We start from the raw sequence: 25028 nt of genomic DNA on the forward strand, positions 1-25028 counted from the left end.
TGTTATTATAGCTGGTTAACTTACAATGTATCCCCTTAGAAAGTAGAAAAAAAAAAGTAATTTTTAAACCTCATCTGGTATTATTGTCTTTTTTTTTTTTTAACACTAATTCTGTATAATTTAATATGCCGAGAAAATACTTTCTTTTTTTGTTGTTATAATTGATTAGTTTACGGTATCCGTCCAAGTATAAGACGACGACTTATTTAAGAAAAAAAATGGAAGCAAGAAAAATTATTTTCTAAGTTTTCATTTTTAATTATTAAATAAATATTTTAGATGAAAAGATTACAAGTAATTTACCATCCACTTCTATATCTTTTGATATACAAAATTTTATTTATAATAATAAAATACGAAAAACGATACCACACGAAGCTTTAAATTTTTAATTTTTTTGCTGCCAAACAAATATTTTAGATAATAAAGATTATAAGCAATTCACTATCCCACTCTTCTAATTTTTTGTTGTACAAAATTTTATTTAAGAAAATAAAAAACAAACACCACACAAAACGAGGCAGATATTTATTACTATAACCACCGAAATATATATATATATATATATATACACACACTAAGAATTAGTCTAGAATACTATTAATAGTAAAATACTTTTTTTGTTATCAAAATTTTAACTCTTGGATGAAAAATTGCAAGATCATGATGATATTAGTCGGTTAGAGTTGAGTGGTCCCCCTAGAGTTGAGTGGCCCCCACTAAATTATAGTATTTAATCCAATAGTTAGAAATAATGAAAAGAGCTGATCCAAAGGCTAAAAAACTGGTAGCAACAATAAAATTTTACTATTAATAGTAGCCCAGTCCAACTCTATATACTAAATAAGTTACTATTGAATATCATACAGCCAGCTCAACCTCTTCTCCAGAACTCTCTCTCTCTCTCATCACAAAAAAAAAAAAAAAAAAAAAAAAGGGAAAAAACTTGAAAGGAAGAACGCATCAAACCGCACCATCTTTCTCGTCCAAAAATGCACCGGAATAAAGCGTTATTGATAGGCTAAATTACACGACTAGTTCCCAAACTTTCAGTTAATCTTCATTTTGATCCTTAAAACATTTGATAATAATATTTTGTGCCGATTTAAAATCTGAGGTTAGAGACCTTAATAAATTCTTTTAAAAAAATTCCAATCTAGCCACCACTGTGGTGGGTTTTGTTATTACAAAGCTGCCCACACCCAACCCATTTGTACATTTATGTACCATACTTACATACCGGCCCTTTTTCCCATCTTATATTTCAATCCAATTATCCATCGACTTCAAATATATTTTTTTTACTTACATATTGAATCGTTGAATTGAAATATGAGACGGATGAAACATTCAACAAATTAATGGTGAAGTTGTGTAGTGCAATTTACCCCTCACAAGAAATCAAGGGATTGAGAGTTGATTCTCAGTTCAAAATTTTCATGTGAGTTAAATCTACCACTCGATTTCGATAAAATAGTTTGGGAGGTACAAAACTTTCGAAACCAGAAATATATATATATATATATATATAAAAGGAGTGCAAGAAAAACACTAACAAATGTTGCCGCGAATCTAAGTAAAATTTAAATATCACAAAATTGTACAAAGGTTTCAACTGGAAGTTGCGGTATCAGCAAATGGACTAACCAGGGCTCATCGCATGTTACCTTCTCGCAGGACATCGATCATGTTGTATATTTTCTTATCGGCCTTAGACTGAACCTGCATTGGCAAAAAAATATGAGTGTCGGATTGCTCTTCCTTGTACAACGGAAAATAGGGACCGAACTCCTAAAGAAGAAGGTGAAATGTATTAATAGTCACTTTTCTTTTAGTAACTCCTGTCGATAATTTCTAGGGCTTGTTAGTTTGTATGCAAAACTGATATTAGGTTAAGTTCAGGAAAATACTATTTAAAGTGAAAGATTGGGGACTAAATTGCAACTAATAGAATTTACAGGAGAAAATTAAAGAATGAAGTATCAGGAGACCTTCTTATACAAAAACATAGCAGCATCAACAGTTCCCTCGGCATATATTGAACGACCGCAGACATTATGCTGGAACTCAAATGAAACACTGGAAGCAACATTAAAAATTTACATTAATAAGCAGGTAATAGGAATTATTCGTGCATAACAGAACTCAGCGACTAATAAGATGAAAAAAAATAGGGTAATATATATTACGTTTCGTCAGGCGAAGTGAGATGATATAAGTGAAATGCATGGCCTGAGAGGTACTCCTCAGGGACACCCACCATGTCAAGTTGCTTCTTAGGGTCTCTAATCTTTTTTATCTGGTGATGTTAAAAAAAAGAAGAAAAAAGTGAGTTTTTGAGAATACACATTAAAAGGAAACTATCAAAACTAAAATCATAAATGCTATGAGATGTATTAAAGTTCATGATGTAAAATATAGGCACATTCTGCAAATTAATAAGAGTAATTGACACAACAAAGACCACCGAAGATAGCCACATACTATTCAGAAACAAACAGAGCTTGACTAAAATAAACCAAGTACCGAGTTCGCGCAAAATGCTTGAAAGCTAAATGCAAACAAAGGATATAACAAGAATGTATTAATACATAAGTCAAGAGCCTATAGATATCTACGATCAAACTAAATATGGAAATAGGAAGCTTCAGTTATATCAATTTCACTGATATTCACCTCACAATGAAAAAGAAAAGGGAAAATAAGACTCTACTACGGCACTTTATTGTAAATGTGAGAACAATCAAAAGAAAAAGTGTTGTTGCACATGGTAGGCTACATCACCTAAAAAAGAAAAAGACGTGAACAGAGAAGGTTGAAGCATTAAGATACTAAGATAGTTCATAAACTATCACTAGCGACTCTCGAACAGAAATGCAAACATAGAAGCAGAGATTCAGCATCAAACATATTTGCTTACAAAAAGCCATGTATTTGCCAAATGTTGACAATACAACAAATAAATAAATAAGATCCGACAAAACTGATGGCAAAGACTAAGTTTCTAAAAACAAACATTTCAAGCTAACGATAACATATTGAACGTAATGAAAGGAATATTTTATTATTTGAGTACAAATATGTTTCGCAAAAGCCCATACCTGCTTTAAATTAAATGAGACACCCAATTTCTGAAAGCAAGAAATGACAGCTTTAGCTGTACCAGATGTGTCCAATTTGCCTGCTTGATGTGACTCCATCACCTGTAAATTTTCGAATATTCAGTATGGGAAACATTAACCTGTGAATAATGGTTATAATAATAATATGATATATTTCTGAGTACCACATATCATAACTGTGGAGAAGAGCATCATAATCTAGCACACTCTTCTCCGCTCCCTGTGCCAAGGAGCTAATTGTAAATAGAAATGTAGCCTTTTACAGATCACACGAGGTAGAGTAGTGTTTCTAGTCTTCTACAGTTTGGAACATTCTTGGAAGTATCTTTTATCCTCTATCTTTTGTAAATGACTCACAAAATCATAAGTCAGACAAGGAGTAAATTTTACTAAATTCAAATTTCAAATTTGTAATGTATTCAAATTTGTAATGTATTGAGAAGTGCTTTACAAAACCGGCTTTAGAGCATCATGACCGACTCTATGTAGCTCTTTCTGTTAGACAACTCTCATAAATTGGGTGGAATTATAGATTAATAAATAGACAGTGAGCCTTCAAAGTCACAAATATGCAGATGATTACATTGATACAGACATCAGAGTTCTGTTGCAGAGCAAGGTAGCGAAGCAGAGCAAGGGAGCGAAGCTTGGTTAGGGAGTAGAGCAGTTAATTAATAACAGGGAATTACGGCATTTTCCCATAATAGTTGCCGACTTCATTCATAGGTAACATTGAGGTGGGATGATCGGAGCCGGTCCAAATCATATGATCCTGGCTGTGTATCAGGGTAACTGAATTAACAACCAGGACCCGCCTGTTAATTTTTCCTTTTAATTACAAGTTTGCCATTGTAACTAAGTATAAATAGACTGATTAGGGCCATTGTAATTCATCTTTGAGTATCAATATAATTTTCTCTCCATTCCTCTACACTGGTCTCTTCTCTTCCTCCTCCTCCCTCCCATTTCTGTGTTTATGATAAGGAGAACACCAGAATTCACCATGAATTCTCTGCCTCCTTGGGTTGATTAGTAGGCTGCATCAGTGGTATCAGAGCGGTCGAACCTCGGCCATCTCGCTGCACTAATATGGAAACGAGGTCGCAGGAGCTGAAGAAGATGGAAGAATTGTTGCGGACGATGATCAAAGATGCTACCAGTCACCGGGAGCAATCCGTTCAGGAGGTTAGAGAGCAACAAGTGAGAGACATGGAGGTCCGCCAAATGTTTGTTAATTTGCAAGCGTCTGTTTCGGCAGGAGTTAATTCAAATTACTCCTCTACGTCAAAAACTGAAGGTAATCCATCTACTAAACTACAACTTTCGACGAGATTCACTAAGTTAGGGTTTAATGGCGAAGAACTTAAGGGATGATTGTATAGATGTGAGCAATTCTTTGGGATTGATGGAACCCCTGAAGATTCCAAGGTCAAGATAGCTGCTATCCACTTGGAAGGGAGAGCTTTGCAATGGCATCAAGTTTTCATGAAGGCTAGATTAACAAGATCTAGGCCAACCTGGGAAGAGTATGTGACGGCCCTCAACACCCGGTTTGGTTCTGAGCTATATGACGACCCCATGTCTGAGCTGAAGAAATTGAGACAAACTGGAACTGTTCAAGAGTATCAGGACAGATTTGGTGAATTGTTAAATCGGGTAGATCTCTCCGAAGAATATGCTGTTAGCTGCTTCTTGAGTGGATTAAAAGAAGAAATTCAAATACCAATACGAATGTTTCAGCTGAGAACACTTCAGAAGGCTCTTAGTTTGGCTAAACTACAAGAGGTATCAGTGGAAGCCTCCAACAAACATATTAAGAGTGGAACTAAACCCATGCCCTTGAATACTCCACCTCTGTTACCAACTCCCAAGAGCATTGGAGGCCATCATAATTCCGGCAACTTTAGAGCTCCAAGACCTCCCATGCAGCCGGGAATTGTAAATTCTCAAGGAACTAATCCAACTAAGACTCTGAGGAGTGTGTCAAACTCTTGACTTCGATGGGCGCAGAGCCAAAGGATTGTGTTTTGGTGTGAGGAGAAATACGCACCAGGTCACCAGTATAAGAAAAGGCAATTATACAGAATAAAGTAATTGAAGAGTCCCATGAAGTAGACCAGGGAGAATCAGAGGAAGAAGTTTCGACGGATGAGCTACTTAACTCAGCACTCTTGATATCTTTGAATGCACTAGCCGGGTCCAACCAACTGCTGGATTACAGAACTATGAGACTCTCTGAGACAGTGAAGAATAGAAAAATACATATTCTAATTGATTCTGGGAGTACACACAATTTCTTGGACCTAGCTGTAGCTAAGAAATTGGGTTGTCAGATCGAGCCATTCCCTCCGGTGCGAGTAACAATAGCAGATGGCAACAAGGTGTCTTGTTCTTCCATTTGCAAGGCCTTCAAGTGGAAAATGCAGGGACTAGAATTTGAAGCAGATTTGCTTTTGTTACCATTGGGTGGTTGTGATGTAGTGCTCGGCATACAATGGTTAGTGAAGCTAGGCCCTATGTTATGGGATTTCAAGCAATTGAAGATGGAATTTCACATTAAAGGCAGGAAGATATCCTTAAGAGGCTCTCCACAAGCTTCTTTACAAGTCATTGAGGGCAGGCAATTGAAAAAGATGATGCAGACTGATACCAAACTGTTTTCTATGCACTTGTGCTGCATTCATTTTGCTGAACCTTTTATTAGTAACTCTGAAGCTAAGATTGTAAATAGAACTTATAAGACTCATTCTACACCAAGGTTTCTACAACAAGTGCAATCATTACTGTTGGAATACTCGGGATTATTTGCTGAACCTGAAGTATTGCCACCACACAGATCGCATGACCATAAAATCACACTAAAGGAAGGTACTAATCCCATAAATGTAAGACCTTATAGATGTCCAGCCTATCAAAAAAATGAGATTGAGAAAATTGTGCAAGATCTATTGGCTCAGGGAGTAATTAGGCCTAGCACTAGTCCCTGTTCATCCCCGGTGGTGTTAGTGAAAAAGAAGAATGGCTCATGGAGAATGTGCATTGATTACAGGACCTTAAACGAGTGTACAGTGAAAGATAGGTTCCCAATACCATTGGTGGATGAATTAATCAACGAATTGCATGGGTCAACGCATTACTCTAAGCTAGACTTGAGATCAGGGTACCACCAAATTAGAATATTCGAAGATGATATTCCGAAAACTGCCTTCCGGATGCATGAAGGACATTACGAATTTTTGGTTATGCCTTTTGGGTTGACCAATGCTCCTTCCACCTTTCAAGGTCAAATAAATGAAATTTTCAGACCATATTTGAGGAAATTCATCATTGTATTCTTCGATGATATTCTGGTGTATAGCAGAGGAGAGGATGAACATCTCGCACATTTGAGAATAGTTTTTGACATCTTGAAGCAACATTCGTTGTTCATCAAGGAGAAGAAATGTACATTTACTGCACCTAGAATAGAGTATCTAGGACATGTCATTGATCAGAATGGAGTTTATATGGATCCTCAGAAGATCAAATCCATTAAAAGTGGCCTATGCCTGCTACGGTGAAGGAATTGCGAGGGTTTCTTGGGCTGCAGGATATTACAGAAGGTTTGTGAGAAATTATGGTAAAATCAGCCAACCACTACACTATATAAGTGGACTGAGGATGGACAACGGGCATTTCATGATTTGAAGAGGCTGTTAGTAGTGCACCAGTTTTAGCATTACCAAATTTCAATGAAAAATTCACCATTGAAGCGGATGCTTCGGGAATTGGTATTGGAGCAGTCCTTCAGCAAAAAGGGAGACCAATCGCCTTCATGAGTAAGGCTCTATCCCCCCGAAATAGGTCTTTATCAGTGTATGAAAAGGAAATGCTAACAATTGTGACAGCAATTCAAAAATAAAGAGCATATCTAATTGGGAGACATTTTAAAATCAAAACAGACCATCAAAGCCTTAAGTTCCTGATGGAGCAGCGGGTATCAACACCAAGCCAACAGAAGTGGGTATCAAAATTGATGGGCTACGATTACGAATTAATCTACAAGAAGGGCCAGGAGAACGTGGTGGCTTGTCTAGAGCTCCAACTTTAGCTGCGGTTTCTATTGTGAAAACAGAGTTATTTGACGAAATTCGGAAGAGCTGGGAGACAAATACAGAATTGAAGTCCTTAATAGAAGCAAAGCAACACGATCCTGCATCTAGACATCATTACACATGGGCTCATGATCAGCTAAGAAGGAAAGGGAAGTTGGTTGTAGGAAATGATGCTAACTTAAAACAAAAGCTTCTCCAGGAATTTCATAGTAGCAGTACTGGAGGACATTCGGGCGTTGATGTCACTACCAAGAGAATTAGTAGCTATTTCTATTGGAGGGGTCTCCACAAGGATGCGAAAAAGTTCGTGAACGAATGTGACATATGCCAAAGAAACAAGAGTGAAAGCATGGCACCTGCTGGATTACTACAACCTTTACCAATTCCTGACAGAATTTGGACTGAAATCTCCATGGATTTCATAGAAGGGTTACCTCCATCCTATGGTAAGGAAGTGATTTTTGTTGTGGTAGATAGATTGAGCAAATATGCCCATTTCATAACACTTTCTCACCTTTATTCTGTGCCAACGGTGGCCCAAGCCTTCTTTGATAATATATATCGACTGAATGATCTTCCAAAAAGCATCGTGAGCGATAGAGATGCTGTTTTTATTAGTCACGTATGGCAGGAATTGTTTAAACACTTGAAGGTTCAGCTGAATATATCCACAACCTATCACCCGCAGTCGGATAGGCAAACCGAAGTGGTGAATAGATGTTTAGAGAATTATCTGAGATGTATGACAGGAGAGCAACCTAAAGATTGGGTTAAAAGGTTGGCTATGGCGGAATGGTGGTACAATACTGTTTCACACGGCAATTAAATCAACACCTTATGAAATCGTCTATGGCCAAACCTCACTCTTACATATTTCCTACTTAGCCGGAGATTCTCACTTTGAGGCTATAGATAGAAATCTTACTCACAGGGAGGCTATTCTAAAATGCTCAGGCACAATCTGCATAAAGCGCAGAATCGCATGCGACAATTGGCTAATAAGAGGAGGTCCAAGAGAGAACTACAAGTTGGGGATTGGGTGTATGTGAAGCTTCAACCCTACCGTCAAGTTTCAGGACAACGACGAACTTCACAAAAACTAGCTCCAAAGTATTTTGGGCCATTTCTTGTAGTTGCTAGAGTTGGTCAAATTGCTTACAAATTGCAATTGCCTGAGACAGCAAAATTCACCACACCTTCCACATCTCACAGCTAAAGAAGAAGATAGGGTCAGCAGCATCGTCTTCCACCATTCCTGCTTATGTGAATGCTGAAGGCCAGCTATTGGTGGAATCAATTGCTGTTTTGGATAGGCGCATCACGAAAAGAGGTAACAATGCTGTCACACAGGTCCTGATACAGTGGTCAAACCTACCTGAGGAGGAAACGACATGGGAGTACCTCTTTGATCTCCAAAAGAGGTACCCGAACTTTAATCCTTGAGGACAAGGATTGCTTCAAGAAGGGGGATCTGTTGCAGAGCAAGGTAGCGAAGCAAAGCTAGGGAGCTAAGCTTGGTTGCGGAGTAGCGCAGTTAATTAATAACAGGGAATTATGGCATTTTCCTATAATAGTTGCCGACTTCATTCATAGGTAACATTGAGGTGGGATGATCAGAGCCGTTGGTGGTCCAAATCATCTGATCCTGGCCGTGTATCAGGGTAACTAAATTAACAACCAGGACCCACCTCTTTACTTTTCCTTTTAATTACAAGTTTGCCATTGTAACTAAGTATAAATAGACTGATTAGGGCCATTGTAATTCAGCTTTGAGTATCAATATAATTTTCTCTCCATTCCTCTACACTTCTCTTCTCTTCTCTTATCCTCCCTCCCATTTCTCCCATTCTTGTGTTTATGATAAGGAGAGCACCAGAATTCACCATGAATTCTCTGCCTCCTTCTTGGGTTGATTAGTAGGCTGCATCAAGTTCAAATATAAATGATTTGGTAATTTGATCCCTTCATATAATAATGGTATAGGGCTGCAGAATGTTATACAAGGCCAAAAACATGCAGAAAGTGTTAGCATCACAGTTTCAGCAAGTTTCTCTAGTTGGTTTTGATGATAATAAAGTATTAGTGATCGATCATATGGTTTTTTGCTTAGATACTTATATTTCATTACTTAAGAATAGTCCTCCCACTAGAAAAAAAAAAGGCAAGCACAATAAGAGACTTAGCCCCAATAAAAGTTCTTTTACTAAGGCCTGTTTGGATTTAGAACTATTTGTCCAGCAGTAACTTGTGCGCTCGTGAGCTTTTCCTTCGTTGTTGCAATCTAGAAGTTTCATTTTAGAACACTGCAGGGCCCTCATAATCAAGAACTTTTCAGGGCATGCATTGCACCTGCTAGGTTGTCTGTCATATTTGATGAGAAATAACTTGGATCAGTCTGCTAAGCTAGCTCAAACAACTCAAGAGGAACTTCTTATAACATGGAATGAAACGTAGAATGTTTTTCCAACAGAAAGTAAAAGTAAACAATTTCATAGCTAGAAGAGGTTGGAGTACTGATCGCCAAGATCAGGGATGTGCCTTAATAATTGTAAACTTCATGCATGTAAATCATTTAGGATAAGTGTTATCAAATCTAAAAGAGTTGCTATAAATACCAAAACTGTAGTTAATCAATAGAAGAGTTGCTATAAATACTTAAAACTGTAGTTAATTTGATAAGAATATAGGAAATTATAAGGTTAGTCCCTGTAAACATGAATGCAATTCAAGAAAACTCTAATTGGATTGAAGTTATTTTCCAGTAGAAGCTTGGAAACTACAGAAATAGACAGGGAAAAAAAAAGAACTACAGTGGAATTGTACCTCCATATGATATCCAGAAAAAGCACCAGGAAACTGCTCAGCCATTATCTCCATGGCAGCAAGAAATGCAACAACCTAGTAAAAAGTAGGACTTGCTTATATTTGGGATTTCTCACCAATGGACCAAAAACTATGTCATTAAGCACCTGTTTGGCTTGGCTTCTAGAGCAAATTCTCTTATTTCAAGCAGCTGAAGCGAACTAGGCTTCTGGGCATTAAAGTAGAAGATCTAATTTGAAGATTTTAGCTCCTGCAGCAGCGGAAAACTATTGACAATATTCTAATGAAAAACCTGTTAATGCTTCTTTAAATAACTCGACTCAAACACCACTTCTGTTGAAGCTCTGGCCAAGCCATCTGTTGAAGCTCTGGCCAAGCCAAATAAGCTCTAACTAAACTCAGGAATATGGGTTTTACCTGTTTGCCCATCTGGGGAGATAATACAGCATAAACATTTGCATCCTGCACTGTTTTGTACAACATCTCCCTGTCTCCTCCCGTTGTGCCCATTACAAACGGCACACCGAGTTTGCAGTAAAGTTCAGCATTATCTACAAGAAAAAAGTTACCATTTTGAAATAAAGATAATTGTCTAAATGCAGATTAACTGTACTAGAACAACATCAAAAACATCACGAAAAAGTAACTGCGTGCTACATCAATGTGAGACTACTGACAGTACTAAATTGCCTAGTATCAAATGCTTACAAGTTCAAGAATAATGATGATAACCAAATGCTAAGTTCCAAAATTCTTTTACCTCTATGAAGTTTGACACCGAAAAATAAATCAAGATTGAGTTCCATACTTTTCAAATACCTTGATACTAGTGTTCCGGTTATTGGTAAAAGTGGACTGTGAATGTATAGAAAAAATTAGGCACTAACACTGCAATCAATAGTAAAGGAATTTTACGAATGTAACCTACAAGTTCTTTTTTGAATATAGCACTTAAAAAAGTAAATGAAAATCCCAATACTTCCCTCCATGCAGAAGTCAACCATACAATCCTCCATGCAGTTCGTTTCTGTTTAAGGAGATAACTAGGATGCAAATGTGAAAATAGTTCTTCTTGGAGTATATATGGACTATTCCATACATAAAATGGTGAATATGCAACAAAGGAATAAGTGCAGAAAAAAAAGGAAGAAGACAAGTAGCAATATCTTACCATTCACAGCATCTGGTACAGTATAGTCAACAAGTACAAGATTTGGGAATTCATCAAGGACAGAAGAAAGAATATATTCTCTTTCTGATGGGCCATGTACATGCATATCCATACTGCCGACTTGTAGCGTTCTACTAGGTTTCTCTTTGCTGCTGAATGTTACAGGAACTAACTGAAGGCCAGCAGAAACTGCTGCTTCAGCAACAGCTTTCCCCATTTTTCCAGTACAGCCATTCACCTAATAAAGATAAATTTCACTTACACAATATCAGCATTAAAACCTAGTTTTGATAAAAAAAAGTACAGACATTACCTGATCTATAACATGTTTTTAAATATGAACTATAGAAATTGCATCAAGTTTTGTCGGAACTTGATGATCTCTCCCAGAAAAGTTAATTCAATCAGAAAGAAATAGTCTGTGGGGTCAAAGAGTATTTGTGTTCAAAAACTTACAAACCCTATTAAGTTCTAGCATCAAGATAGTTACATCAAATATACCATAACAAAAAATAATGAAATCAAAATTTTCAATGTTCAAGTATCCATTTTAAAATGCACTATAGCTCAGGAAATGTTTATACATTTTTATATCTAGCTTTCTTCAGCCATGCCAAAAAGTTACAAACAATACTAGGTATTGCATTACAAATTTGATGAGACCACATTCATGGAAAATCAAAATTATGATTTTACACCTAAACACATCTTGAGCAAATTTGAGGAAAAAATTATTCTGCATCATACTTCAAATCAAGTTGCAAATTTATTTATTAAAGAAAGCCAAATAACAAGGTCAAAAATATCTAGGAACCAAATGTGATAGTCAAGGACAGGAAATGAAAGCTTTCGCTCAATATAGATGCTACAGCTTGGAGATATTCATTTTAACTATTTTATACTTCAGGTACACTGATATCTCCTCAGTTTTTTGACCTAATAATTTAAGTATCTAATACAACAACAGCTCGTCATTTCAGTTGAATGTGACAGATAGCTTATTTCTAACTAATGCAATATGGCCTCTAATACATCAAGAAAAATTGAAATTCTAACATATCTATAAATCAACTTTCAAAAGATATCCATAATGATTTTCAAAACTTTTTAACCACATTATACTTGACATCCAAACCACCTAAAGCCAACAATAAAAACCAATAATATAGTTTTACTCAAAAAGACCTGATTAAAAATAAAGTTGCAACCTATCTGATATGGGAATCAATAAACTAAATGAACAGAACTAACATTTTAAGGCCTACTAAGAATGTATGAGGCATCTCAATGATCTAAACACTTCTTGACGCTCAGTACATATTTGATTCCCTTGCATGAAGTTCATCATAAAGTAATCGAAAGTTCTAACAAGTTCACAAGGTAAATTTATGAAGAATCTGAGTGCAATTAGGGAGCATGGAACATCTCATGCCACTGGTTAATCATCTGCAATATATGGTTCCATAGGTAAAGAAGAACATTAACTGATTCAGTTCAGCATAACAAGATACAGCATCTACTTGAAACTCACTGAATAGTTGTTCACGTTACTTACCTATAGTTCGACTCTTTCTGAGAGTATCTTTAGATCAGGAATATATTTGAACAAGGGCCTGGGCCTAGGGATGCAAACAGGGCGGATCTGGGGGCGGGAGCCCCGCCCCGCCTCCTGCCCCGAATCCGTGACGGGTTGAAAATAGTTATCCCATGATCCGACCCGCCTCATAACCTGCCTTCCGCTGGTGCCCCGAATCCGCCCCGCCAAATAGTATTTGTTTTACAAATTTTAATATTATTAACATTTTGTAAATATAAATCAACAAAATTTTTAATATTAATTGATAATATTATCAAGTTATATATAAATAACAATATCAACTATAAAAATTAAAAATATCAATCACAATTCACAACAAAATTCAAAAATTTTAAATACATACATATGGCAAAAAAGTCTACTAGAATTACAATTCCTCCAAATTTAGTGCACTTGAAAATTAACAAACTTAAGCAAAATTATCAGATTTTCTTACAACTCCATTCCAATCCTTTCCCTAACTATATGTAAGAAGAAAAAAGCCAACCACATTGAAGGAAATCATCTTCATTCTCAGCTATGAAGCCAGTCAATAGCTACGAAGCCAGTCAATAGACTCAATACATTTAGCTTCTCGGTAGTTTGTCTAATAAAATAATGCCAGTACATCCTATTTTAACGGAGAGGAATAAGTGAAATATAGTTGAAAAGGGACCGGCGGAGGCGAGGGAAAGGGCGGCGGCCCGCGGAGGTGAGGAAAGGGGCGGCGACCGGCGGAGCCGTGGAGGCGAGGGAAAGGGCGGCAGCGGCCGGCGGAGGCAAGGGAGGCGAGGGAAAGGGCGGCGGCAGCGGCGGCAGCCGGTCGTGTTGGGGGAGAAGGAGGAGTTGGGAGGGTGGTCGATGGACGAGTTGTGAGTTGGGACTTGGGAGACAGGGAGAGTGAGATTTTTTTTAGGGTTTGCAAAATGAGAGCTTATATAGTTGGATGTTTTGTAAATATATCATTTTTCAAGAGTATTTTAAAGAAATATAGAAATAGTTTTCGGGGCGGATTCGGGGCGGATAAAAAATTTTCCCGTTTCCTGCCCCGAATCCGCCTCGGATCATAAAAACTGCCCCATTTCCTACCCCGAATCCGTTTATTTCCTCCCATTTACTGCCCCATTAGGGGCGGATCGAGGCGGGAGCTCCACCAACCCGAATCCATTTGCATCCCTAGCTGGCCAAAACAAACAGGCCGAATCAGTAAACCAAAGCAAGTCTTTTTTTTTGGGCCCGGTTTAATCACTTTTCTCTAATAGTCAGCTTTATCTCAGTTAAAAGATATTTCAAACTGGTAGAATCTGTTAGCTTTTAGTTTGAACTTTCAAAAACCAATTCAAAACAATAAATCGACAGAAATATTTGTCGATAGATAAAATTGTTTAGCTGACAGAATAGTTGTCTACAGATAAAATTGTTTAGGTTTCTACGTTAAATCCATCTCAGACTAAACCAAATAAGGAAGTCATTTAAAGAGCAATGGCATTAAAGTCCAACCACATGAACAAGAATGAAAGTGAGCAGCATAGTTGATGCCTATAAAAGATGGTCTTCACATTATTCTAGACCATAATGCTATCAAATACTCCTCATAGCATTGACTTAATTTTCTTATCAAAAATATTGCACAATCTACAGATGAAGTAAAGATAAGTGTACAGCCACACAAGGAAATTAAGGGAAAAAAATTGGGATAATTGGATTTTCTTAAAAAAAAATCAAAAGTATCACACAAAAGTTCCTTTGTGTCCCTCAATACTTATACATGCTTAAACCTTTTTTAAAGTAAAAAACCCCTCAAAAGTAATCAACTTAACACCTTTTTACACATCTCAGAATGCGTTTTCAACCATGGGTTCTCTCATCTACATTTTGCCCCAAAAATCAAAGCCCCTAAACCCTAAACCCTAACATCAGGCCAGAAGTCTGGAATCGCCAACACCGATTCCTAAGCCAAGAGAACAAATTTCATCACAATTACTACCAAAAAAAGACTCCTATAGCACCCACGCGAATCAAAATAGGAATTTGCAGAATGCTATGGAAAAAATAAACAAACTACTAAGGAATGTTAGACTTAAGTCATATGACCCATTTCGGTGTTGCCCTATTTGACCGACTAGCAACATATTGGATGGGGTTAGTATTGTTACCCGCTCCATTAAGTTGATTATGAAAAATTGTGGGAACGGTTATGGGGAGTTGGATCCACTACCTCACTAGTTGGTAGTTATCCCCTTCCACTACTTGGTAGTTATCCTCATGATGGGAAAGGAGGATTAATGACATACATACAAAGGATGGTCTTTTTCTCTTTGAAGGTGTGAAAAATACAAGCTTGTAAACCCATCATAATTCCACCATTGTAAGAGGAATAGCCATTGCAATTACATAATTGCGTTCTGGTCATTTGAAAGAGTACCATATATAGGAGTTGATCAAGATACAAGATCGAGAGGTACTCGTAGACAAGATCAAGGTGTCTAGGACGATCCTCAATTATATTTTCACCATGGCATCAGGTATAATCCGCATATTTTCTAACAACAATGGTATCAGAGCCAGGTTTATGTCTTGGTATTTGATTCGGTCACTTTCTTCTTTTAATATGTTTACTTTAAAATTCTTCAAAATGAAAGAATTAGAAGAAGAAAGTGAAATTGTTTTTCCTATTTGAACTTTTATAAGATATTAATGGCTGCACATAGTAGTTGATGAGTTTTTTAAATGAGACAACACTTTAATTATTATTATTATTTTTTTGGCATTTTAATCAATAATGCTTTAGTCCAACTCTAGAAGAACATATATTATGTTCTATCTTGGATGCATGTGTTTGGATGTAAATTAATTAAAGGTCTCATATGTATGATAAATTTTTACTGTTTCTTTTGGAAGAAATAGTAAACGGCAGTGTTTTATCTATTTTGATAAAACGGGTCTTATCAATATCTCTATTCAGGTTCGAAGTTCGAAACTTCTCAAATGTGAGATTTGTGTGATGACTATCTAAACCTATCATCACATTATGCTCCAACTGTTCTTGAACATAATAAAGACCTATTTTTCGCAGCCATTAATAACTTGTATAGTTCTATTATTTACATTCCGTATTTTCTAGATAGATTATCAGTATCTTGCATACTGTGTGTAATCTTTTGATATATGTTGTTTTGATATAATGCTTAAATATTATATCCACCCTATAAGACCTATTAAGATCAATCAAGCCTATATTGTATGATGCCTTGTGCGCAATGTGTGTAAAATTTTGGCTCAAATGCAATTGTTCATTGTAACTTTATTTTTGCTGTAATTTAAAGGGTTGTAATTATTATGAGCCATTTTGTTGTAAATTATACATTGCCATTGTGATGTAATATTGACTGTGTGATGTAAAAGGCTTGATTGACTAAAAATAGATCTAAATTGTGTAGGGGTGTGATATCATGATGTCATTATAAAGGTATAATAATTTCAAATTGGAATAATTAGTGTAGTCACCAAAGTGACCCTAATTATGAAAATTTGAAATTTTGGCTACGTTTAAGTTTAGTGACATCAAAATTGTGCTTAAAATATGGAATAATAGTGTACCGCCCAAAGGAGGGCTATTATTATCAAATTTAAGCAGAAATAGATAGTAAGATTATTTATTAATGCATGAAGTGTTCTATACCTAAAGGTATAACATGGACTTGTTATTAATAAGTATGACTTACTAGTCTATACTGAGACTATTTTTATAATTATGAGCAGAACTTCTAGAGTGTTGCAATCTCGCCCAAAGGAGAGGCTGCAATGACTCCTAAGCATGCTCATAAAATAAATCATAAAGATTAATGATTTATTTTCTGTTATGGTTTATGATCATAATGTGGGTATGTTTATTTATTTGCAGTTATTCCTACATCTGCTGTGATTGATAATGGCAATCGCATTCCTTACTTAAATGGATCAAATTTTTCTGAATGGAAAAAAAGAATTATGTTTACATTAGGGTGCATGGATTTAGACTTGGTGTTTCGAGTAGATGAACCATCTGCACTTAATGCTAAAAGTACTGACGCTGAAAAGGCCTTTCATGAGAAATAGGAGAAATCGAATAGGCTTAAGCCTTCTGCTTATGCAGGCTCATGTTGGCAAGAATATTCGTGGCTCTATTCCTATTTGCATAACAACTAAAAATTTTATGAAGGCCATAGAGGATCAGTTTGTCAGTTCTGACAAAGCTAAAGCAAGCACCCTAATGTCTAAGATGGCTTCAATGAAATACTCGAGTTCAGGGAGCATTCGTGAGCACATTATGGAGATGAAAGATATTGCTTTTCAGTTGAACAAGATGGAGTTTACTATTTCTGAAACTTTTCTTGTCCACTTTATATTAAATTCCCTACCAGCTGAGTACGGTCCCTTTAAAATCTCCTACAACACACAGAAGGAGAAGTGGTCTATTAATGATCTACTGTCAATATGTGTTCAAGAGGAAGAGAGAATTAAAGGAGAAAGAGTGCAAAGTGCACATTTGGTCTCTAACCATACTTCCAAAGTTGGAAAAGATAAGGGAGGTCCTTTTATGAAGAAGCAAAAGACTAATCCATCAGCTGGGACATTTAACTCTGGTGGTAAATTTAAAGTCAAATGCTTTTTCTGCCGTAAGAAGGGCCACACAAAGAAGGAATGTATTAAGTATAAAACGTGGCTGGAGAAGAAAGGTAACTCCTCTTTTGTCTATTATGAGTGTAATTTAGTTAATGTTCCTCTTTATAGTTGGTGGATTGATTCAGGTGCTACTGTGCACATTGCCAATAACGTGCAGAGATTTCTAAACCAGAGGGAACCAACTGAATATGAACGTAACATCTTTTTGGGCAACAAGATGGCGTCATGTGTGAGGGCAGTTGGTACCTGTAGGCTGGTTCTAGACACGGGTTACGTGCTGGATTCGGACGACACCTTTTATGTACCTTCTTATAGTAGAAATCTTATTTCAATTTCTAGATTAGACAGAGTTGGCTACTCTTTTATCTTTAAAAATTTTAGTTTATCTATCTACAAGAACTCTAGTATAGTAGATTCCGATTACCTAACCGATGGCTTGTATCAACTTAATCTTAAATATCAGTTTAACGAATCTTTGGTCGTCCAGCATGCAATTGGCAAGAAGCGAAGTTTATTAAATGAACAATCTTCCATACTATGGCATAAGAGACTTGGGCATATCTCTAAGGAGAGAATTCAAAGGCTAGTAAAGGAAAGGGTGTTAGCGCCCTTAGACTTTACTGACTTTGATACATGTATTGATTGTATAAAGGCAAAGCAAACCAATGTCTCCAAAAAGGGTGCCAAAAGAAGCAATGCTATTCTTGAAATTGTGCACACGGATATTTGTGGACCATTCACCCCTTGTATTACGGGTGAAAAGTACTTTGTCACCTTTATAGATGACTATTCACGTTACATGTATCTTTACCTATTGTCTGATAAGGCAGAAGTACTTCAAGCCTTTAAAGATTATAAGACGGAGGTAGAGAAACAGTTAGGTAAAGTGATAAAGGTAGTTAGATCAGATAGAGGTGGCGAGTACTATGGTCGATTCACAGAAATAGGACAAAGAGAAGGACCATTAGCACGATATCTTAGAGATGAAGGTATTGTACCACAATACACAATGCCTGGTACACCTAGTCAAAATGGTGTAGCAGAAAGATGAAATCACACACTTAAAGAGATGGTCCGTGCTATGCTTTGTCATTCTACCCTTCCTTTAATATTGTGAAGCTTTAAAGACAACAGCACACGTGCTAAATAAAGCTCCTACTAAGGCTGTTCAGAAAACTCCATATGAGCTCTGGACAGGTAGGAAACCATCATTATACTATATGCACATTTGGGGTTGTCCTGCTGAAGCTAAGATTTATAACCCACATGAAAAGGCATTTGATCCTAGGACAACTAGTGGATATTTTATTGGCTATCCAGTGAGATCAAAGGGTTATAGATTTTATTGCCCAGGACATACACCTAAGATTATAGAAACAGGAAAAGCTAGATTTCTTGAAAATAGCAACTTCAATGGGAGTGACATACCTCGTGAAGTTAGTTTTGAGGAGTCACAAGGTTCATCAGGTGATATGGAAACTCCAATACACATTCCTGTGAGTGTGATTCAAGTGGAAGAGCTAATCGCTTTAAAACCAATTCTTGACCCAGTTGTTGCAGTAGAGCCACAATCAATTCAACCGCCGCAAGATGCGGATCAAGGTACAAGATTGTGGAGATCAACAAGAATAAGAAAATCCGCTATCCCTTCAAATTATGAGGTGTATCTTCAAGAGCCGAATAAAGATTTGGAGGACATAGATGATCCTATTTCCTTTTCACAGGCCATGGAGAGTGAATACTCACATAAGTGGTATGATGCCATGAAGGAAGAGTTAGACTCTATGGATAAAAACCATGTTTGGAATCTTGTAGATCCACATGAAGGAATTAAATCTATTGGATGCAAATGGATATACAAACCAAGAGGAACTGTAAAGGTGAGATCGAAAGGTATAAGGCCGGACTTGTAGCTCAAGGTTTCACTCAAAGAGAGGGCATAGATTATAATGAGACGTTTTCTCCGGTTTCTTCAAAGGACTCATTCAGAATAGTTATGGCCCTTGTAGCTCATTATGATCTGGAGCTACATCAAATGGATGTGAAAACGGCTTTTTTGAATGGTGATCTAGAAGAAGAGGTATATATGAAACAACCTCAGGGTTTCATTGCAAATGATAAAAGTCATATGGTATGCAAATTGAAAAAGTCAATATATGGACTTAAACAATCCTCCCGTCAATGGTTTTTTAAATTCAATAGGGTTATCCTGTCATACGGTTTTACACCAAATACCGTTGATAGGTGCATGTACCTAAAAGTTAGTGGGAGTAAGTTCATAATATTGGCATTATATATCGATGATATATTGCTTGCCAGCAATGACTTAGGGATATTGCATGAAACAAAGAGATTTCTTTCCACGAGTTTTGAGATGAAGGATATGGGTGAAGCCGCTTACGTTTTCGGTATTGAGATTCATCGAGATAGACATAAAGATATTCTTGGTTTATCTCAGAAGGCTTATATCTCTAAAGTCCTTGAAAGATTTGGAATGCAAAATTGCTCTTCTGGACCTGCACCTATTGTGAAGGGAGATAAACTTAGCTCCAAGCAGTGCCCAAAGAATGAAATCAAAAGAAAGCAGATAAGGAACATACCGTATGCTTCGGCAGTTGGGAGCCTGCAGTATGCTCACACGTGTACTCGTCCAAACATTTCTTATGCTGTTGGGTTACTTGGTCGTTTTCAAAGCAACCCCGGTATAGAACATTGGAAGGCTGCCAAAAAGGTCACGCGTTATCTTCAAGGAACGCGAGATTACATCCTCACATATCAGAGATCTGACCATCTCGAGGTTGTAGGTTACTCAGATGTAGATTTTGCAGGGTGCCAAGATAGTAGGAAATCGACAACTGGTCTTATCTTCCTACTTGCAGGGGGTGCCATTACATGGAGAAGTATTAAACAAAAGACAACTGCTTCATCCACAATGGAAGCCGAGCTTATAGCCTGCCTCGAGGCTTCATCACAGGCTATTTTGCTAAAGAACTTTATTACCGGCCTTAAAATCATGGACTCTATAGAAAAGCCACTACAGATATACTGTGATAATGAAGCTGCTATTTCTTTTGCCAACAGCAACAAAAGCTCTAGTTCATGCCGGTATCTGGATATAAAGCTCTATGTGATTAATGACCGAGTTGATAATCATATAATATCTGTAGATCATGTTGGAACATAGTATATGCTTGCAGATCCATTTACCAAAGGGCTAGCACCAGGGTTGTACGCAGTACATGTAAAGAATATGGGTCTCAACGGTTCATTTTCTGTGTAACTGATTTACATTATGATATTTATGTGATCACATTCAGTTTTTATGATTATCTATTTTAACATTTTGGACCATTGAATAGGTTTGAGATTATTCTATTCATAAAGTTTTCCACAATAAAATACTACGGACAAGATGTTGATAGTATTGTGGTGCATGGAAGGTCGTACTCACTTTTTGGGTATTTGCCGCTATGACTCATACTATTAAAACTTGGGGCAAAGTATAAAGTTTTTATAACTGTTGGAGTGAATATTTTAAAGTGGTACCACATTTGGATTTATGAACTTTCTAATCCCATCCATAGTTTATTAAAATATAAATATATATGTATATTGTTTTACTTATAAGTTGTGGTCATGTCAAATAGGCCAAGTGGGAGAATGTTAGACTTAAGTCATATAACCGACTTCGGTGTGGCCCTATTTGACCGACCCGCAACATATTGGATGGGGTTAGTATTGTTACCCGCTCCATTAAGTTGATTAAGAAAAATGGTGGGAACGGTTATGGGGAGTTGGATCCACTACCTCACTAGTTGGTAGTTATCCCCTTCGACTACTTGGTAGTTATCCTCATGATGGGAAAGGAGGATTAATGACATACATACAAGGGATGGTCTTTTTCTCTTTGAAGGTGTGAAAAATACAAGCTTGTTTTAAATTTGTGAAATTTAGCCCTTTTTATTGATCTCGACATTTAATCACAGTGTATGTGACATTTCAATCATGGGTTCTCCCATCCACATTTTGGCCCCTTAAACCCAAAACCCTAAACTCACATCAGAAACCCCCATTACCCAACACCGACCCAAAAATCAAACTTTACCAACTAATCATAAAAAAAAAGGCTCCCATTGCATCCATCATGAATCGCGCCGGGAAATTAGGGATTGCTAAATATAAACATTTATATAAAAAAGAAAAGACAAAATAGGTGAGGCTTAGCAGGTTCGCACCAAAATGGGGAAGGAGAGGGTGGGTGGCGCCCCTGTCGCCACCGAAGCCTTGTCTAGGGTTTCGTCGGCAACGGCGTTGGTAACGGAGATGGGGCGCCTCGCCGCCCTTCGCGCCACGAGTAAACGGCTCCGCCGAGGAAGAACGGCGGCGGCGGCGGCGGCGGCGGCGGAGTGGGGGAGTGACGTAAGCATGTCGTCGCTGCTACGCCTCGAGAGAGAGAGAGAGAGAGAGAGAGAGAGAGAGAGAGGAGGTGGAAACTTCTCGCGAGTCGGAGACGAAGCCTCGCCTGCTCAACGAGACAGGGGAGAAGGCGCGGGTGCGGGCGCCGCGGGCGCGGGCGCGGGCGCGCGCGAGGCGCGAGCGGGCGCGGGCGCGGGCGCGGGCGCGGATCGGGTAGCTCGGGTGGCTTTTTTTTTTCTTTTCCCTCTCTCTCTCTCCATTAATTTCGACTAGGGATTTCAATGGATTTCAACGAGCGTGTATACTGAAATATTATCTGAACCCAAATCGAACCAAGCGGATTTATCCAAGCTAAACAATATGATTCGGTTATGAGTATAAAAAATAAAATCCGACGGATATAGTTACGGATATGAATTTTATATTTACTCGACCCGAATTCAAACCCAAATCCAAACCCGATCCGAACCTGAACCCGAACCCGAACCTAAATCCGAATAAAATATATAATATTTTGATATCTAGAGATGGTATTGGATATTTAAAGAATGTATTGTTGTCTTCAACTATTTAAATTTGTGCTTTTCTTATTCAGATATTGATATTGTTGGCATGAATGTTTTAATGGTGTATTTGATTGTGTTTTAAAAATTTTAGTTTGAAATTTTTTAAAAAAAATTTTCAATTTTACTATAATATATTTTAAAATATGCTAAAAAGAAATCATTATTTCGGGTTTGGGTTCAGGTTCAGGTTTCGAATTTTTGGTCAGGTTCGAATATAGGTATGAATTTTTAAAACCCACCGAGTTTGGATCTGGGTTCGGATTTTAATTTGGTTTTCCGGTTCGAAGTCGGGTTTTTGAAAATCCGACCCAAACCTAACCTATTGACATCCCTAATTTCAACAGTGTGCACTNCTAAAATTTAAATTATATAATAGATAATTTTTTACACATAACTTTTTATATAGCTAAAATTACATATATTAAATATAAATTTTAATATCATAATATTTATCACTTAAAAATAAGTTGTACAATAAAAAATAAAAGAGAGATTAATAGAGTTCAATTTAATTACTTATTTTAATAAATTTATAATTACGAGAATTCTATAAAATATCTTAACTGAATGTGTAAAAATAAACGGCGTATTCAAAATTTGAAGTCAAAATATCGTTGATCAACTCAAATCAAATAAAGTAAAAGATTAAATAATAAAATAAAAATTTTGAAAAATAAAATAATCGATTCAAAATGGTCCATTTGGTTTTAATATTAAACTTCAATACTATATTTATAGTTTTATAAGTAATCAATTTTATATTCAGAATCCACTAGAATATTCAAATCTGATTAGCCATTAATCACGTTCAAAATATTATGAATTGGTCGTCTTTTAATTTTAACAATTATACATCCTAAACTTTATGAGATAGTTTAACAGGTTATTTTTCTCGAGTAAAATTACTAATTGAGCAAAACCAGTGGATGCTTAATGCTATCTTCGTATAGAATAAAAATCAAACATAAAAAAAAGTAAAATACACTTCTAGTCCTCAAACTATGAGACAACGGATTTTAGTCTTCGCATTTTAATGGATCGTAATTTCCAACTCAAAAATATGAGACAAAAGATTCATTCCATTTTACTTGATAGACTGAGCCTTCCCCGACAAAGAAATAATATATATATATAGAGAGAGAGTTGAGCTGGAATACTATTGGTAGCAAACGGGTTCCGTTGCCACCCATTTGATTTCAATGATGGAGCCTCCAAATCGACGATCGGTACCGTTGAAAATGATCTATACCATTTGAAGTATTTAGAAATCAAATTTCATGCTTTTTCGATATTGTTCTCTTGTTCATCAAGTGGGCGTAAAAATGAACGGGTGAAAATGAATATCCTCTAAAAAGTGATGATAGAAAATTTGTAATCAAGATCGAGAGTACAGATCTTGTTTTCTAAATAGTTTAAAGATTTTTCTAACAAAAATTCAATTGATTTGGATAGCTTTATACCGTTAAACGAGAAAATACCTCATATCGACCATTAAAATTATAAATTTTGAAACCCTTTGATTATTAGGTCAATGATGTCAAAAAGATAAGAAATTTGATTTCTAGATACTTCAAGTGATATAGATCATATTTAATGGTGCCGATCGTCGATTTGAAGGCTCCATTATCGAAAACAAATGGGTGGTGTTTGCTATTGGTAGCATTCCAGCTCAACTCTCTCTCTCTCTCTCTCTCTCTCTCTCTCTCTCTCTCTCTCTATATATATATATATATATATATATATATATGTGTGTGTGTGTGTGTGTGTAGAGCTACTATGCTATCGGAAGCATAAAGTAGTTGGTGCTTCCAATTTTTTAGCCCTTGGATTAAAAATTCTATGGTTAGGATGATAGCGGTCCCCTTAAGGTTGAGTGGTCTCCCTATGGTCGAGTAGTCCCCATTGATTAATAATATTAATCTAAGGATGCGTTTGGTTCGCGTTATTTTTAAGATTCCTAATAATCCAATAGGAATAAAAAAATATGACAGTGTTTGGCTAAACGCACTAAGTAATCTAGTTGGTAATACTGGATTTACTTGGGAATGAGATGCATCCCAAAGTACTAATCTCATTCCTTTGAGAGAGGGTGGGTATCCTTATATTAATGGATTGGAGTAATTATAATATGTCTAATCTCTTTCTTTCTCCCTACTCGCCGGATAGTTGGCATTATTATTTTCTTTACACTCTAACCTCATATCTCTCTCTAAACTTATCTTTTTCTCTCTCTAAACTTCAACTCTTTTTCTCTCTTTAAATTAAGCTATTTCTCCCCCTCTTTTTTTAAAATCTCAACCATTTTATTCTCTCTAACCTCGACTCTATTTCTCTTCCTATTTCTTTAATTATGATCTCTCTTTCTAACCTATATTCTCTCTCTTTTTTTCTAAAAAGATGTTGAAATTTTTTATAATATTATTTAAAATTAAATTAATTAATTAATTAATTAATTGTATATTTTTTGTAATTTTAAATAACATGACTAAATAATATGACCATATGAACCAAACACCGAAATACTACATTCTTAGTAATAGGATGAATATGAATAAGATTCTCGGATATCTTTCTACTCCTAATAATCTTTCATTG

General features: G+C 36.5%; 1 protein-coding gene and 1 long non-coding RNA gene across 4 annotated transcripts in view; both read right to left on the minus strand.

Moving 5' to 3' along the window:
* Positions 1500 to 25028, minus strand: part of LOC109707891 (probable 4-hydroxy-tetrahydrodipicolinate reductase 1, chloroplastic) — a 27230-nt gene continuing 3701 nt past the window's right edge. The window contains exons 1-8 of one of the 3 annotated variants that reach the window (XM_020229417.1): positions 21687 to 22051; positions 11211 to 11448; positions 10457 to 10590; positions 10040 to 10114; positions 3102 to 3203; positions 2190 to 2299; positions 1992 to 2079; positions 1500 to 1722 (exon numbers count right to left, since the gene is read on the minus strand). In XM_020229417.1, coding sequence (XP_020085006.1) covers positions 1654 to 1722; positions 1992 to 2079; positions 2190 to 2299; positions 3102 to 3203; positions 10040 to 10114; positions 10457 to 10590; positions 11211 to 11448; positions 21687 to 21878 — 1008 coding nt within the window. In that variant the 5' untranslated portion in view covers positions 21879 to 22051 and the 3' untranslated portion in view covers positions 1500 to 1653. Of the gene's footprint in view, positions 1723 to 1991; positions 2080 to 2189; positions 2300 to 3101; positions 3204 to 10039; positions 10115 to 10456; positions 10591 to 11210; positions 11449 to 12765; positions 12896 to 21686; positions 22052 to 25028 lie in introns of those variants that run through there. The other 2 variants (XM_020229420.1, XM_020229419.1) reach the window with 2 other exon arrangements.
* Positions 13129 to 20177, minus strand: LOC109707892. The gene is made up of 3 exons (XR_002215578.1): positions 20052 to 20177; positions 19853 to 19973; positions 13129 to 13966 (listed from the first exon to the last, which is right to left on the minus strand). It is a non-coding gene; the product is annotated as an uncharacterized LOC109707892 (long non-coding RNA).

The sequence above is a fragment of the Ananas comosus genome, linkage group 3 (genome assembly GCF_001540865.1).
Source record: "Ananas comosus cultivar F153 linkage group 3, ASM154086v1, whole genome shotgun sequence".
Taxonomy (NCBI): Eukaryota; Viridiplantae; Streptophyta; class Magnoliopsida; order Poales; family Bromeliaceae; genus Ananas; species Ananas comosus.